Below are 16,768 nucleotides of genomic sequence, written 5' to 3'. Positions count from 1 at the left end.
TTCAAACAAAAGAAGATATTAAAAAGAAATATGGAATTAAATCTTCTAAATTCAATCCACCGGAATAACCACCGTAACCGAAAAACGAACCAATAGCACGAAGTTGAATTTTGTTATTTCGCTTAGGTACAAAACAGTGAAGTTTTGGTTAATATAGGTCAACTAGAAAGTACCACATTTCTAAAAAGATTTTTTCCTTTTTCTTTAAGATATACCTGTATAATATTAATTAGAATCCTAGGGGCGGGTGTTGGTCTAGTGGTGAAGAGCTTGGCTTTGTGTGTGGGAGATCACTAGTTCGAATCCCGCGTATGACTACTTTTTATTTGTTAGAAAAAAAATTGTTTATAGTAAAGTATAAAGTATAGTGGACGGGGCGGCGTCCACGACACCTAATTGGTAATTAGACGTTAAGCCCCGCCTGAAAAAAATAGGCGATTACTTTACTTTTATTAATTAGAATCCAACGCGGTACTGGATTTCTGGATATCGAACGAAATTCGGCGTATCCGAATCGCCACTTTACTGAAGAGTTTTTTCCGCCATTGTTGGTGATTTCCACGCAATTGGCTCCAATTTTTTTTCTGTAAACCAATTTTATTATGGATTACAAACACTAATCTACAACTTTTACTGGAAACATTTTTACAAAAATTTTATTTAGGGCATTTCTGAGAGAGAGGTAGAGTAATTACTTCTAAAATGATAAGCATGAAATATAACTCAAACGTTTAGCAATTAAAAATTTGTTAGTTAGAAACTTGAGGATAGTAGTAAGAGGAAGTCGTGTGAGTATTGCAATACGATAGGAAGGGGGCGTAGTCACAGGTAAAGTGCCAGCTTCTGATTGGTTAATGTGACTGCCATACCTCTATCTTTGATATTCTGATTGGTTAATTATTTAAAACTAAATATTTTAAAGAAAAATATAGTTTTGATTTTTGTTTTCAATTTTTCTCCCGTAGGTATTTGATAAATTTATTAGATTATGCAATAAAATTCTCCACAAAAATTTCTATTCAAATGTACGAGGTGTGTTCAAAAAGTAACGGGAATTTTCGTTTTTTGAAAAAAATATTTATTTATTCATCTACATTAATATTGTCGCCTTCAAAGTAGTCCCCTTCGCATACAATACACTTGTGCCAGCGCTTTTTCCAATCCTCGAAACACTTCTGAAACTCGATCTTTGTGATAGCTTTCAGCGATTCGCTTTTAATGTCATCTATGCTTGTAAAACGACGGCCTTTTAATGTTCTCTTTATGTTTGGAAATAGAAAAAAGTCACATGGAGCCATGTCTGGCGAATATGGAGGCTGGGGCATCGTTAAAGTTTTGTTTTTGGCCAAAAATTCACGAACAAGCAATGAAGTGTGAGCAGGTGCATTATCGTGGTGCAAAATTCATGAATTGTTTTGCCACAAATCCGGGCGTTTTTTTCGGATTGCTTCACGCAAACGGCGTTGAACTTGTAGGTAGTACTCCTTATTGATTGTTTGACCTTGTGGCAAGAATTCATAATGCACTATGCCATTAAAATCGAAGAACACAGTGAGCATAACCTTCACATTCGACCGCACTTGTCGAGCATTTTTCGGTCTTGGCGATCCAGAATGCCTCCACTGGGACGATTGAGCCTTAGTTTCAACATCATATCCGTAAACCCATGTTTCGTCACCTGTTATAACACGTTTCAGTAGATCCGCATCGTTGTCGACTTCATTGAGTGACTCTTGAGCAACTTCCATTCTCCGCTGTTTTTGTTCGAAATTCAACAATTTTGGAACAAATTTTGCTGCCACACGTTTCATACCCAAAACATCCGAAAAAATTTCATGGCATGAGCCAATTGATATGGCAACATCATCAGCGACTTCTCTGATTGTGATTCGGCGATCGTTCATAACCATTTCTTTCACTTTTTTCACGTTTTCATCGGTTGTTGATGTGCTTGGACGTCCAGGTCGTTCGTCATCTTCAACGTTTTCGCGGCCATCTTGGAAACGCTTATACCACTCGTAAATCCTTGTTTTACTCATAGCAGACTCACCATATGCCTTTATTAACATTTCACACACTTTATTACACTTTATTTCATTTTTTACGCAAAATTTAATACAAATTCTTTGATCCATTTTTTTTAACAAACAAAAATCGCCAAGCTCGAAAAACACGTCTAACCTTAACGGCTGCCACTTAAGAAGTAAACAATGAATATTACTGAAAATTTTATCGTACTTCAGGGGCATGTGTATCAACATAATAAAAAAAAAAAATTTACAATCAGACTCTCCAAACCCGCGAAATTTAAAAATTCCCGTTACTTTTTGAACACACCTCGTATGTGGAATAGAAGTAGCTTCTAACTCCTTACAAACTTCACAATTAAAAGATGGTAGAATAAGCCCTAATACGAATACGTTGAGATTTATTTTGAAACCATAATGCTCTACATAAGCGACCATAAACTTGGTAATCCAACGAATTACATGCAATTTTCGTCACAATAAATTGTAATTTTTTTTTTGTTCGCAATAATGTTTTTTTATAGTATATTTTGATTGGAATCTGTTTGAATCTAATGTTTTATATTGGCTTAAGAAAGTATAGCGGCGAATTACTAGTTATTCATAGCCGAGTCAAATTTTCGTCATAAGTTGAGCGCTGAACAAGAAAACATAGCGCTCTACTAAGGCTGTTTACTCAAATTAGGACGTGTTTTGAATAAATTAATGGCAGTATCAACCACATACATTAGGGATAATTAAACTCTTTCAGTAAAATTAAGTTAAAATAGAAAATTAGTCTATTAATGAAATATTAGATACGTAATATTTGGGACTTATAGAAAGACGATTTAGTGTTTAAAAACAAAAATTTTTAAATCGCATAAATCTGGGCGTAAGGTGATACAAGCACAATGTGAAAGTACAAGCAGTAGCTGATAAAAACATTTTGAAAACATAGCTGGTAAAGATTACTAACTGAGTTGAAGATACAAATAAAAAACAAAGGGAAAGGGAAAGAACTGTTCCACCCTAACTCCTGGGGCAGCTTTTATATACCAACCGCCCACTTTTGTATCTTTGTTTGCACTAAAACATTTTTTTTTTTTTTTACCGCCCACCCGATTCTACAGTAACTTATTTTACCAAAACTGTAAAATACTCATCATTTTTGAGTGCTGATTTCGTAAAAATATGTATTTAAATTTATCTGTACAGTTGTACGTACTTTGGTTATGTTTTTAATACGAAATTTAATGAAGAATTCCTACATCTCCATCAGTAGAGCGCCTTAGAGTGGAAGCTACATAAATTAATGAAAAAGAAAATTAAGAATAAAAAGTACAAAATTCTACTGAAATTACCTTTAATTTTCTTTTATTCAGATCGTTGAGCCTAATACTAGAAACTACATCTACTTCAATTTCAGTAGAAGGAACCAACAAAGGTCTAACCTTTCAAAATTAACTAACTTACTTAAGGGCTAACTCCTCTCCTGTAAGATTTACAGCCTCAAGGACCTCAAAAAAAAAAACACATCTAAATAAAATTTTGAATCGAATGACACCTCATTCATTAAAATCGGTACGCGCGTTTAGGCGCTACGTTGTTTACAAGAAGGTAACAATTTTTGAAAAAGCCGTTTTAGCCCATTTTCAGAATTTTTTTTTTCTCGAAATCTATTAGATCTGTGTTGTTGCAAAAAAAAAATTACAGTTATAAAGGAGGATTTGCCCTAAATTTTAAAGAAATTTTGGGAATTTTATCTTTTATAGAAAAAGAGAAAAAAAAATTGTCAAAGTTGGGTGTTTTTCAATGTTACCCTTTTTCGTGCAGTTTTTGGCGATCAACCCTTATACAAAGCTTCTATTGGACAGTTTTAACTATGTACTAAAATCTGATTCTACAAGATATGAGATAAGGAAAGGTCCTTAATAAACTGGATATAGTTTTACATATTTGGATATAACGTAGGTATAGAATGTAAGGAGCTAGCCCACTAGTTGGTGATAGAGACCAGGCTATGCCTGTCCTAACAGAATCCTCAGCAAGCAGAAAATCGGTTAATCAAAGTACAAAACTCATAGTTTTTTCCCAACCTTTTGGACTTTATCAAAACCGGCTGAACGATTTATCTTTAAAAATATTGAGAAACAAAAAATAATAATAATTGCAAATACAGATTGAATTTATTGTTTTTTTCATTTACGACAGTATACGAGGGTCGTTTGAAAAGTCCGTGCAAAGTCAGAGAGATAGCACTACTGGCGCGTATCGAGGTTATGTTTAGTTAGTAGCATCTCTTTGAAGAATACACACCAAGTTTCAGCCAGATCGGTCTATTTCTTTGTGTTTGGCATTCGTTTGAATCGAGGAAGTCGAGTGATTTTCTCACGCTTGACCAAAAACGAAATCGTGTCAAGTGTTGCAAGGACGGTTTGCAGCTGTTCCAGAAGAATCCGCATGACTTTAAGCGTAGTTTCGTCACTGTGGATGAAACATGGATACATCACTTCACTCCTGAGACCAAAGAACAATCTAAACAATGGGTTACCAAGGGGGAATCTGCGCCAAAAAAGGCGAAGACCGTTCCTTCGGCCGGAAAGATTATGGCGACTGTCTTTTGGGATTCGCAAGGAATAATCCTCATCGACTATCTGGAAAAGGGTAAAACTATTACAGGTGCATATTATTCATCGTTATTGGACCGTTTGAAAACCGAGCTGCAAGAAAAACGCCCACGATTGGCCCACAAAAAAGTCCTTTTCCATCACAACGCACCAGCTCACACCTCAGCAGTTGTGGTCGCAAAATTAATGGAAATAGGGTTCCAACTCTTTTCACATCCCCCCTATTCTCCAGACTTGGCTCCCTCGGACTACTATTTGTTCCCCAATATGAAGAAATGGCTGGCGGGAAAAAGATTTTATTCAAACGAGGAGGTGATTGCAGAAACGAATGGCTATTTTTCAGACTTGGACAAATCCTATTATTCGGAAGGGATCAACAAACTAGAGCAGCGTTGGACGAAGTGTATAAGCCTAAAAGGAGACTATGTTGAAAAATAAAAAAGGTTTACCCCCAAAAATTAAGTAGTTTTTATTTTTGCACGGACTTTTCAAACGACCCTAGTAATGATAGTTTTCTTCAAAGCAACTTTAGTGTTACTTACAACATAGGTGTTGGTAGTCGGAAGAAACAGGGCCGGATTTAGATGAAAAGAGGCCCTAGCCTATTCCACTTATGAGGCCCTTTCACCTCCCATTTTTTAAGTTTGTAAATTACATGAGAGATAATAAAATACATTACTACTGTGATATATATCAATATGTTAAATGAAACATGTTGTTATTGGTACTGTTTTTAGAATAGTGTAATTTTAATTTTGCTAACAATTTGAATGTAGGCCCCTCTTGATCTTGAGGCCCTAGGCTGAAGCCTAGTTAGCCTATAGAAAAATCCGGCCCTGGGGAGAACATCTAGCGAGCATTGTTGGCGTAGATGGAGATCTCCCACGTTTCCTGGAGAGACTAGGTAGTTACCAAATGTTAGAAAGAGGATAATACTCCATTTAGAATCTTCTTGGAGAAGATTCATTCAAAATATTTAGATTACAATTAGTGCTGCACGAGACCGAGACGAGGCGAGACTTTATGCAATCTCGATCTCGGTCTCGGTCGCTCAAGTCTCGGTCTCGGTCTCGTCGAGATATCTCGGTCTCGGTCTCGGTTTTTTGAATTTTTGTTTAAGTATTAAAAGCGGTTTGCTATTAATAATCTTTTCAAAAAATGTTATTATTTTTTAATAATTATTTTAATTTATATATTTGTAATGAAAATGTGTGTAAAAGAAGACAACTACTTACACTTCAATGCATCATATATTACTATTACTGTTATATATCTTTATATAATTTCAAAAAAATGTTAAAAACGCGCCAAATGAAAGACCCAAATAACATATCTGCCTGCTATAACAAGTCGATTCGTGAAATAAAAAATACACCTCCCAACAAACTTCCCGCTCCATTAGTTATGTTGGTGAAGATCAAGAATCTGATGATTCGCCTTTTGACGACGACGACGACGACTGCATCAATATTTTTGCACCATTTGCTCAAAAATCAGCAAATATCACCGAAGCATGGAAAACAGAAATAATTAATTACACCAAATTAGACCAAGCACCAGTAGACGTTGACATTTTAGAATGGTGGAAAACACTTGAGAATTCCTTCAAAAATTTGTCTAGAATAGCGAAAGATAATTTTAGTATCTGTGCAACTTCAGTGCCATCGGAAAGATTATTTTCGCAAGCTGCGATGATAATGACCAATAGAAGATCTTCTCTAACTTCTGACTCAGTAAAAGCTATCAATGCTTGGGCAAAGTGTATCTTAAAAACGAAAATTTGTGGCAATATTTTTTAGGTGCATAGATAGTCTTTTTTTTCAAATTCACTAATTCCAAAATTCTAAAATATAATTCAAATAATATCAAAGTTCAAAGTATTAGATTATTAATAGTGAAATTTATGAAATTGAATGAATGAATGATATGAATAGTGAAATTTAGTGGATTTATGTAAAAATTATGTAATTCGAAGGGGGCCGTGGCAGCCGAGCGGTGCGAGACCTGCGAAGCTAATGTGTATTGTGGTACTGGGTTCGATTCCCGGTCTTAGGCCATGGATTTTATTTAATGTTTAATACGAGAAATTTATAGTAAAATATGTTTGCTAGTCGCCTCCGTCCGCGACACCTAATTGGTAGTTGGACGTAAAGCCCCGCCTGAAAAAATAGGCGATTACTTTACTTTGCTTACTTTACTTATGTAATTCGAAGTCAAATAGATGTAGTAATATTGAACATATATAATAAAATCGTATCTTTTAATAATTAATTCAATACCCGTAATGATTACGTATTTATTAATAAAGAACACAATTTTATAATTTTGTAGCTAAAAATTAATATTTGAAAAAACGAGACGAGGCCGAGACTTCTCGACGAGATATATATCATGTCTCGATCTCGGTCTCGGTCTCGGTTGCTCAAGTCTCGTCTCGGTCTCGGTCTCGGTGAGAGATAAGTTGGTTACAGGGAATTATTATCTCTTGCTGTTGGCTCCCACTATTACACCTCAAACTTATCGTAACTACCTTTGTAAATTATTTTATTACCGGGGAATGCCCTGATTTAAAACCCTCTAAGGGAGAGCTTTCTTCAGAATATTTAGAGCACTGTAAATAAGGTATAAGTTTGCTACAGGAAATAGTTTTCTATTTTCTCCACTTCTCAACCCGGAACTCATCTAAACTATGTACCGTTTATTGTTTCTTCACTTGGAGTCGCTGCAGGGACTCACTTGGACTCAGTGGGAGGCATTATAGATCTAATTAAAGGTTGTAGTCATACAGAATACCGCTTCTCTTTCAAAAAAAAATATATGTTTCAAAAATAGTTGAATTTTGAACTATTCATTGTTGTTATCTACCCACTCACTTTAAAATAAATTATGTTTAGAATAAACCCCCCAAAAAAGTGCATTACATTTATCGAAACGTTATAAATTATAAATAATTCTTCATCAAAAACAAAAAATGTAGCTTCTTTTTTTTTTATCTGACAGAACCTCAATATTTTGTAAAGAATAATTATATTACAGTGGCTAAAAAATTTGTTAATTGTTTCTAAGTTCGAATCTGCCTTATTTTAGATTTTATTTCCTTATTTCCTTACAGTTCTAAATAGGAGGGTGTGAGAGCAGGAGTGTACGGGGTGAAGCCGAAATTTAGGTTTTCGGTTAGCCTAGGCAAACTAGCTACAGTTAGGTTCTGTGCTGCCGAGATTAACGGGCAAGGAATTATTGATTCTAAGAGAAAATGAAAATAACTAATGATTCTATATGAAAATTTCTTGTAGATATAAATTTTGGAATTGCATATTTTAATGCAAGGTATAATTTCAAATAATTTTATTGTGTAAGAAGAGCATGTATCTCCCACAAAATGCTAGCTCATTCAGACATTTCTTAAGCTGCACAATGTCCCAATTCAAATTATGTGTAATACGCACTTAAAAATTTAAGTAAATAATTCCACTTTTTCTGAAAAATTTGTCTATTAAAGATGCAAATGTGCAATTAGTGAAGCTTTAAAACAAGGCTGGGTGAGGTAGATGTGAGACCATTTATATCAAGAGCAACTAATAGAATTGAAGCCGATTATGCTACACTAATGTTTTGGTACACAAATTACTGTACAGCGGGATTACGTCAGCCACAATTCTGCAATAACTTCCCTCCGCATTTGGCCAAAGCTTCACGTGTAAAATACGGCAAACACACGCGTTCTTACCACTACCAGTCGGAAAAGCCTATTGAATCTGGTCGGAAAACACAAAGTCTAACTTACTAACTGTAATATAGTTCTATGAATTTGCAATTCATTTAGTACTTAGAGGAAAATTGAAATAGAAAACTGACTTTGTTGGTCATTGTTAACCGATAGAGGAGTTAATTAAAAGGCTCAGTCAATAAGAAAGTTTAATTACTCTCTCCGTTACGATGGTCTCGCTGTCATGGTCAAGGACAAGTTGCATGTGCACTAGCAAACAAGATAGGAAATGCAATTCTACTGCAGCTGTCTTTACCAACAGCCAGTAAGGAGATATCCCGTTTCCCATTCTCACCGTTCACCACTATGTTTGGCGGCACCATTCCAGCGGAGGCGGCAAGTAGCTGCAAAGCTAAACATTATTGCACACGTGTTACCATTTAAGAATCTGTTCAAACAGAGTAGATTGTCAAGGTCTAAATGGAGTTAAAACAGGCAAACTGTGCTACTAATTTCCATCTCGGTTTTGTAGTACTTAGTTCTTAATAAATCATTGGTTAAACATTGTTTGTAGAATAATCAGGTGACTTAAATGTTGGCCTGTTACCGCTGCAATCTTGATTAGTTTGAATATATTTGATTTAAGTCTGTGGTTTCGCAATTTACTATTTTATTTATTTATTTATTTATTTATTGTTATAGTGGTCTTGTTTGCACATTAACCATTACTTTATATGAGGGCTGGAAAAAACTAAGTCGACGCTTCCTCACTTATTCATAATAAATTTTTGCTTAAAAAAAGTTTAATTTTATAAATACCATTTATATATTGTACTACCTACTGATATTATAGATAGTGGTTCGTAGATAGTAGATCTACTGATAGTATAAATCGTAGATCGTAGATAGATCTACTGATAGTACAGATCGTAGATAGCAGATCTATTGTTAGTACAGATCGTAGATAGCAGATCTACTGATAGTATAGATCGAAGTATAAGTACTTCATTAACAAAATAACTGTCTATTAAAGGTGGCATCAATTGCTATTACTGGCAATCACCTAGACAATCGAAGAATTTTCAGATGCTGCTAAGAAGCCAGCTGACATCACTAAGGATAGTAAGGATATGGCTTCTGAGATAAGTTCTGTCACATAGCGGAAAAAATGGTATCGAAAAGGGCCAATGATTGGCCCTTTTCATGATACATGGGCGGATTTAAGCTGTTCCAACACCAAGCTCAATGGCCTATATCACTAACCTTTACTTTACTTTATTTTTTTTTTACTAGAAAGCAAATGAGAATTACTTACATTTAAAAGTAGGCCGTCGGCAGCAAACCACCTACCAATGCTTATAAGAGCTGCCATGTAACTGCCATGCAAGTCTCACATCAGTGTCCCGCACAATATGGCCTGACCGCTCTCATCTGTACGCTGAAATCACAAAATTATCATTAAAATCAAACGTTTCCACTATTTGAACAAAAAATTATTTTGAGCAAATTTCTAAAAAGAAAAATTAGGTTAGAAATATCCTGATAGTGTAGATCGTAGTTCGAAGATAGTAGACCTATTGATTAGTATAAATCGTAGATAGAAGACATACTGATATTATAGCATAGTTAGTAGTTCGTAGATAGTAGATCTGCTGATAGTATAGATCGTAGATAATGGAACTACTGATAGTATAGATCGCAGATTGGAGATCTACTAATAGTATAGATTGTAGATCGTAGATAGCAGATCTACTGATATTATAGATCGCAGATCGTAGATAGCAGTACATCGTAGATAGTAGATCTAATGATAGTATAGATAACATAGTAGTTCGTAGATAGTAGATCTACTAATAGATAGATCTTAGATTAGAACTACTGATAGCATAGATCGTAGATTGGAACTACTGATAGTATAGATCGCAGATTGTAGATCTAGTACAGATTGTAGATCGTAGATAGCAGATCTACTAATAGTATAGATTGTAGTTCGTAGATAGTAGATCTAGTATAGATCGTAGATAGTAGACCTACTGATAGTAAAGACAGTAGTTCGTAGATAGTATATCTGCTGATAGTATAGATTGTACATCGTAGACAGCAGATCTACTAATAGTATAGATTGTAGTTCGTAGATAGTAGATCTACTGATAGTATAGATTGTAGATAGTATAGACCTTCTGATAGTATAGACAGTAGTTCGTATGTAGTAGATCTACTGATATTATAGATCGTAGATCGTAGATAGCAGTTCTACTGATAGTATAGATCGTAGATAGTAGAGGTTCCAGGGTTCAAAGATAGAGGTTACAGTGTTCTCATTTTATGGTTACAGGATACAGAGTGTAACATCCGTGTAGCTACACTTTCCTGTACTCTTTTTTTTTTTGAGCTTTTTTCAGTGCACTGCCGGCCTCCGGACAGTGTTCTCTCGTTACAGACAACACTGTTCATCACCGAACAGTGAGCTGTAAGAAGCTCCTAGGAAGAGAAAATCTAAGGGTCAACAGCTGGATTCGAACCCCTGGTCCTCCGCGTGGGAATCCAATACGCTAACCACATAGCTAATCCTTTCCCTTCTTTACTATTATTATTATTATTATTATTTTTGTAAACCCTTTATTAATACTGACCTAAGTACACTTGAGATTCCCGCAATAGTTTCTTTATTATTATTATTATAGTTTAGTCTAAATCAGATGAATGTGGTTGGCCCTTTTGCTGAGTTAACTTATTGGACCCACTTCGAACATTCCAACAGTAGTTTATTTGTTATTTAGCTGGCATATTCCTTGTAAGCGTAATATCAGCGTAATTTAAGGAATAAACGAGCCGTTCACTGCAAAATTCTATTAACTCCACTTTCTGAAATATTTTAAATTTAAGTGTGTCAAAACACTTGGTTCAGTCATAACTTTTTATATTTACAATCAATTTCCCAAATAATAAAGATTATCACCATTTAACAACAAAATTTGTTTGCCTATTCAGTAATAAATAATCTATTTCTATAGCTATTTTGATTAACTCAGTGCTCTAATGTAAATCTTAATTCAACTCAAATACAGCCGCAGGCGCTGAATGATAACGGTAAACTTATTTGAATTTATATTATAAACGGAATTATAAAAAAAAAACCATGTACATTATTTCATCGTAATTTCTCCACTTTTGGAGTTAATTCGAGTTATACAGTGAACGGCTCAAAATGGTAGTACCATTTACCTCTCTTTCTCTTGTACTTTTAAATCAAAACTTCCCAAAACCATTTTGAAAATTCAAATTCAAAAAATTTCAAGACTATAAACTAGTTTTACTGTTATGATGTTATGTTAACTTTTATGATGTTGTAATCAATAGTTATGATGATGTAGTTAAACATAAAACTTTACAAATTTATGTTACCTTGAAGAAAGTAATACATTTGCCAAAACTTTGGTATAAAAATCGATAATCCCATCATTCCTTTCTGTCTCCCCCCCAAACAAATATTTCTAGAGAGAAGCCAATTTTTAAAACTAAGAATGTAGACAATTAATTTCTTTTATCAGCCTCGAAGCTGGAAAGGTAATAAATTCACTTATTGCATCTTAAATACTGACATTATAAGGACCAGATGCGAATGCAGGATATGTTGGCAACGTATGACAGGGTTGTGGTCGAGGCAGTAGTGAGTAGAAACTCGACCAGGTGGCGCTATCTCGCCAGTCAATATCACCAACAGCGCATTGAAAGCGACAGTTGACTTTTTTTTTTTGTCGTTATTGTTACTACGGCAATACAACCAAAATTTCTTTATCTACCAACTCTGGAAATTGTATACCATGATTATTTTTCACTTTCTCTTACTGTACTATAGTAATAAATTATTGTTGTAAGTAATGTTTAAAAAAGTAATTTTGAGTTTTTTTCATACAGGGCTTTACGTCCAAATACATACTTTACTACTAACATTTTTTTTTTTAACGAATAAAAAGTAGCCACAAGCGAGAATTGAACTGGAGATCGCTCAACCAACTTTATAACCATTATCATATGTGAAGACCAGACGGAAGGCTGGTGAAAGCTCGATAAACTAAGAGATAGCATAGGCATATTATTATTATTATACATGTTTCCTTTATATGTAATAATATAATTAAAAAGCCGTGGCGAGTGTTGGTCTAGTGGTCAAGAGCTTGGCTTTGTATGTGGGAGATCGCCGGATCGAATCCCGCGTAAGCTACTTTTTATTTGATAGAATAAAATTGTTTATAGTAAATATGAGCTTCGGTCCCCGTCCACTGACACCTAATTGGTAGTTGGACGTTAAGCCACGCCTGAAAAAAAAAATAGGCGATTACTTTACATTATAATTAAAAACAAAACTTAATTCTTAAATAGTTGCACTAGATTAAGAGGGGTTACTGCTAAAAAAATATTTTGCTAATCAGACTCAAGGATATTATAAAGTTAAAGAAGCAAACTATTTGCATAATTACACTAAGTATAAAATAAATCCTCTACCTAAAGAGTAGACTACGCCAGAAAAAAGTAGTTTTGTCAATTACTTGTAATTATAGCAGATTGTTACTTATTTTCCACATATATAATAATTAATTACACCCAGGAAGTCGATAAATTTATTGATTCCGCGAGTATCAATAGGTGACTATTTCCTAAGACTAAAAATAAATCAAAGCACTTTTGGGCTCACTGAGGAATCATTACTCTCGACGCAAACCATAAAGCATACCCTAGCATTTCCAAACTCTCCTCTGAATTCCTCCTATAGAAATCCGATGCATTACTATTAATATCTCTTCCTTTTTTGTGTGCGCCTTTATTTTATGAAATTTTGTAATGATAATGATCATGAGAAACTTATGGTGCACATTACAAATTTTCGTTTGGCTTCGTTTCTTTTTAATTAAAAGCTCCCATACTACCAGAGGCCATCAATATTTATTATATAATTAATAACAACTAATAAATACTCGTAATTAAAACCCCAACTATAACAACGTACTATATATCAGGGAAGGGATTAGCTATGTGGTTAGCGTATTGGATTCCCACAAGGAGAGCTGCTCTCCCTTAAGTTTTTTTCTTCCTAGGAGCTTGTATCAGCTCACTGTCCGTTGATGGACAGTGTTGTCTGTAACGAGAGAATACTGTCCGGAGGCCGGCAGTGCCCTCAAAAAAAGCTCTGGGTGCCAATAACCTCAGATACTGACGCGCCTTAAATCATTAAAAAAATAAATAAACGTATATGGGAAGCGATATCTGCTAAGAGATTAGCGTATTAGATTCTCTTGTAGAGATTCCGAGTGGAAAGAATAAATGGTCGAATACCTTTTTGGTTACTGGGAATACAGAAAAATAAAGAAAAACAATAAAACCTGTAGCAAGTGGATACAGAAATCTGTTTTATTTTATTGCCGTCATAATATTTAATTATTAATTTAAAACAAATTAATATCTTTAATTTAAAAAAAAAAAATACGTTTAAAATGAAACAAGCGCTTAAAGTTTCATTCAAATTACAGCAATATTCGGTAGGAAGGGTCCTAATTCTAACCTAATTTCCTGCCCAAGTTCCTAAGCGAGTTTTTCACTTTTCTTAATTTTCTTTTTGACTTATGGCGAATAACCTAATTCAAGAGTAGTCATACTTTTTTTTATACCCTAATAGCATAATATTACTTTTCGTTAGAAAAGTCCCTCAATTTCGCTGGTTTGCTGTAGTTTCAGTATCTGATAGTCAATACTAAGGCCAATGCTAGGTTGTATATGTAGGGTCGATCTATTTTTGAGAGTAAGAAGTAAAAACTATTGGAATAAATTGAAATTGTCCCTCAATTTGCTGGTTTGCTGTAGTTTCAGTATTTGATAGTTAATACTAAGGCCAATGCTAGGTTGTATATGTTGGGTCGATCTATTTTTGAGAGTAAGAAGTAAAAACTATTGGAATAAATTGAAATTGTCCCTCAATTTGCTGGTTTGCTGTAGTTTCAGTATTTGATAGTTAATACTAAGGCCAATGCTAGGTTGTATATGTAGGGTCGATCTATTTTTGAGAGTAAGAAGTAAAAACTATTGGAATAAATTGAAATTGTCCCTCAATTTGCTGGTTTGCTGTAGTTTCAGTATTTGATAGTTAATACTAAGGCCAATGCTAGGTTGTATATGTTGGGTCGATCTATTTTTGAGAGTAAGAAGTAAAAACTATTGGAATAAATTGAAATTGTCCCTCAATTTGCTGGTTTGCTGTAGTTTCAGTATTTGATAGTTAATACTAAGGCCAATGCTAGGTTGTATATGTAGGGTCGATCTATTTTTGAAAGTAAGAAGTAAAAACTATTGGAATAAATTGAAATTGTCCCTCAATTTGCTGGTTTGCTGTAGTTTCAGTATTTGATAGTTAATACTAAGGCCAATGTTAGGTTGTATATGTAGGGTCGATCTATTTTGAAAGTAAGAAGTAAAAACCGTTGGAAAAAGTAGAAATCGTCTCTTAATTTCACAAGAATGATGCTTTTCCTGCATTTGGCAGTTAATATTTAGGGCAATGCTAGATTGTATATGTAGGGTTGATCTATTTTTGAGAGTAAGAAGTAAAAACTATTGGAATAAATTGAAATTGTCCCTCAATTTGCTGGTTTGCTGTAGTTTCAGTATTTGATAGTTAATACTAAGGCCAATGCTAGGTTGTATATGTAGGGTCGATCTATTTTTGAAAGTAAGAAGTAAAAACTATTGGAATAAATTGAAATTGTCCCTCAATTTGCTGGTTTGCTGTAGTTTCAGTATTTGATAGTTAATACTAAGGCCAATGTTAGGTTGTATATGTAGGGTCGATCTATTTTGAAAGTAAGAAGTAAAAACCGTTGGAAAAAGTAGAAATCGTCTCTTAATTTCACAAGAATGATGCTTTTCCTGCATTTGGCAGTTAATATTTAGGGCAATGCTAGATTGTATATGTAGGGTTGATCTATTTTTGAGAGTAAGAAGTAAAAACTATTGGAATAAATTGAAATTGTCCCTCAATTTGCTGGTTTGCTGTAGTTTCAGTATTTGATAGTTAATACTAAGGCCAATGCTAGGTTGTATATGTTGGGTCGATCTATTTTTGAGAGTAAGAAGTAAAAACTATTGGAATAAATTGAAATTGTCCCTCAATTTGCTGGTTTGCTGTAGTTTCAGTATTTGATAGTTAATACTAAGGCCAATGCTAGGTTGTATATGTAGGGTCGATCTATTTTTGAGAGTAAGAAGTAAAAACTATTGGAATAAATTGAAATTGTCCCTCAATTTGCTGGTTTGCTGTAGTTTCAGTATTTGATAGTTAATACTAAGGCCAATGTTAGGTTGTATATGTAGGGTCGATCTATTTTGAAAGTAAGAAGTAAAAACCGTTGGAAAAAGTAGAAATCGTCTCTTAATTTCACAAGAATGATGCTTTTCCTGCATTTGGCAGTTAATATTTAGGGCAATGCTAGATTGTATATGTAGGGTTGATCTATTTTTGAGAGTAAGAAGTAAAAACTATTGGAATAAATTGAAATTGTCCCTCAATTTGCTGGTTTGCTGTAGTTTCAGTATTTGATAGTTAATACTAAGGCCAATGCTAGGTTGTATATGTAGGGTCGATCTATTTTTGAGAGTAAGAAGTAAAAACTATTGGAATAAATTGAAATTGTCCCTCAATTTGCTGGTTTGCTGTAGTTTCAGTATTTGATAGTTAATACTAAGGCCAATGCTAGGTTGTATATGTTGGGTCGATCTATTTTTGAGAGTAAGAATTAAAAACTATAGGAATAAATTGAAATTGTCCCTCAATTTGCTGGTTTGCTGTAGTTTCAGTATTTGATAGTTAATACTAAGGCCAATGCTAGGTTGTATATGTAGGGGTGATTTATTTTTGAGAGTAAGAAGTAAAAACTATTGGAATAAATTGAAATTGTCCCTCAATTTGCTGGTTTGCTGTAGTTTCAGTATTTGATAGTTAATACTAAGGCCAATGCTAGGTTCTATATATAGGAGTGATCTATTTTGAAAGTAAGAAGTAAAAACCGTTGGAAAAAGTAGAAATCGTCTCTTAATTTCACAAGAATGCTGCTTTTCCTGCATTTGGCAGTTAATATTTAGGGCAATGCTAGATTGTATATGTAGGGGTGATCTATTTTTGAGAGTAAGAAGTAAAAACTATTGGAATAAATTGAAATCGTCCCTCAATTTGCTGGTTTGCTGTAGTTTCAGTATTTGATAGTTAATACTAAGGCCAATGCTAGGTTGTATATGTAGGGTCGATCTATTTTGAAAAGTAAGAAGTAAAAACCGTTGGAAAAAGTAGAAATCGTCTCTTAATTTCACAAGAATGCTGCTTTTCCTGCATTTGGCAGTTAATATTTAGGGCAATGCTAGATTGTATATGTAGGGTTGAT

The 16,768-nt window shown here is 34.1% G+C and overlaps 1 protein-coding gene across 3 annotated transcripts in view; it reads right to left on the bottom strand.

Moving 5' to 3' along the window:
- Dhit (regulator of G protein signaling double hit) overlaps positions 1-16,768 on the bottom strand; it is a 134,834-nt gene that overhangs the window by 45,166 nt on the left and 72,900 nt on the right. For all 3 annotated transcript variants that reach the window (XM_074138004.1, XM_074138005.1, XM_074138006.1), the window contains exon 3: positions 9,658-9,780. In XM_074138004.1, the coding sequence (XP_073994105.1) occupies positions 9,658-9,714 (57 nt within the window). In that variant the 5' untranslated portion in view covers positions 9,715-9,780. The remainder of the gene's footprint in view (positions 1-9,657; positions 9,781-16,768) is intronic.

Source organism: Rhodnius prolixus, unplaced genomic scaffold (assembly GCF_049639745.1).
Source record: "Rhodnius prolixus isolate KJV_2025 unplaced genomic scaffold, Rpr scaffold_11, whole genome shotgun sequence".
Taxonomy (NCBI): Eukaryota; Metazoa; Arthropoda; class Insecta; order Hemiptera; family Reduviidae; genus Rhodnius; species Rhodnius prolixus.
Note: the sequence above shows the minus strand (reverse complement) of the source record. Positions and strands in the feature narration are given on the sequence as shown.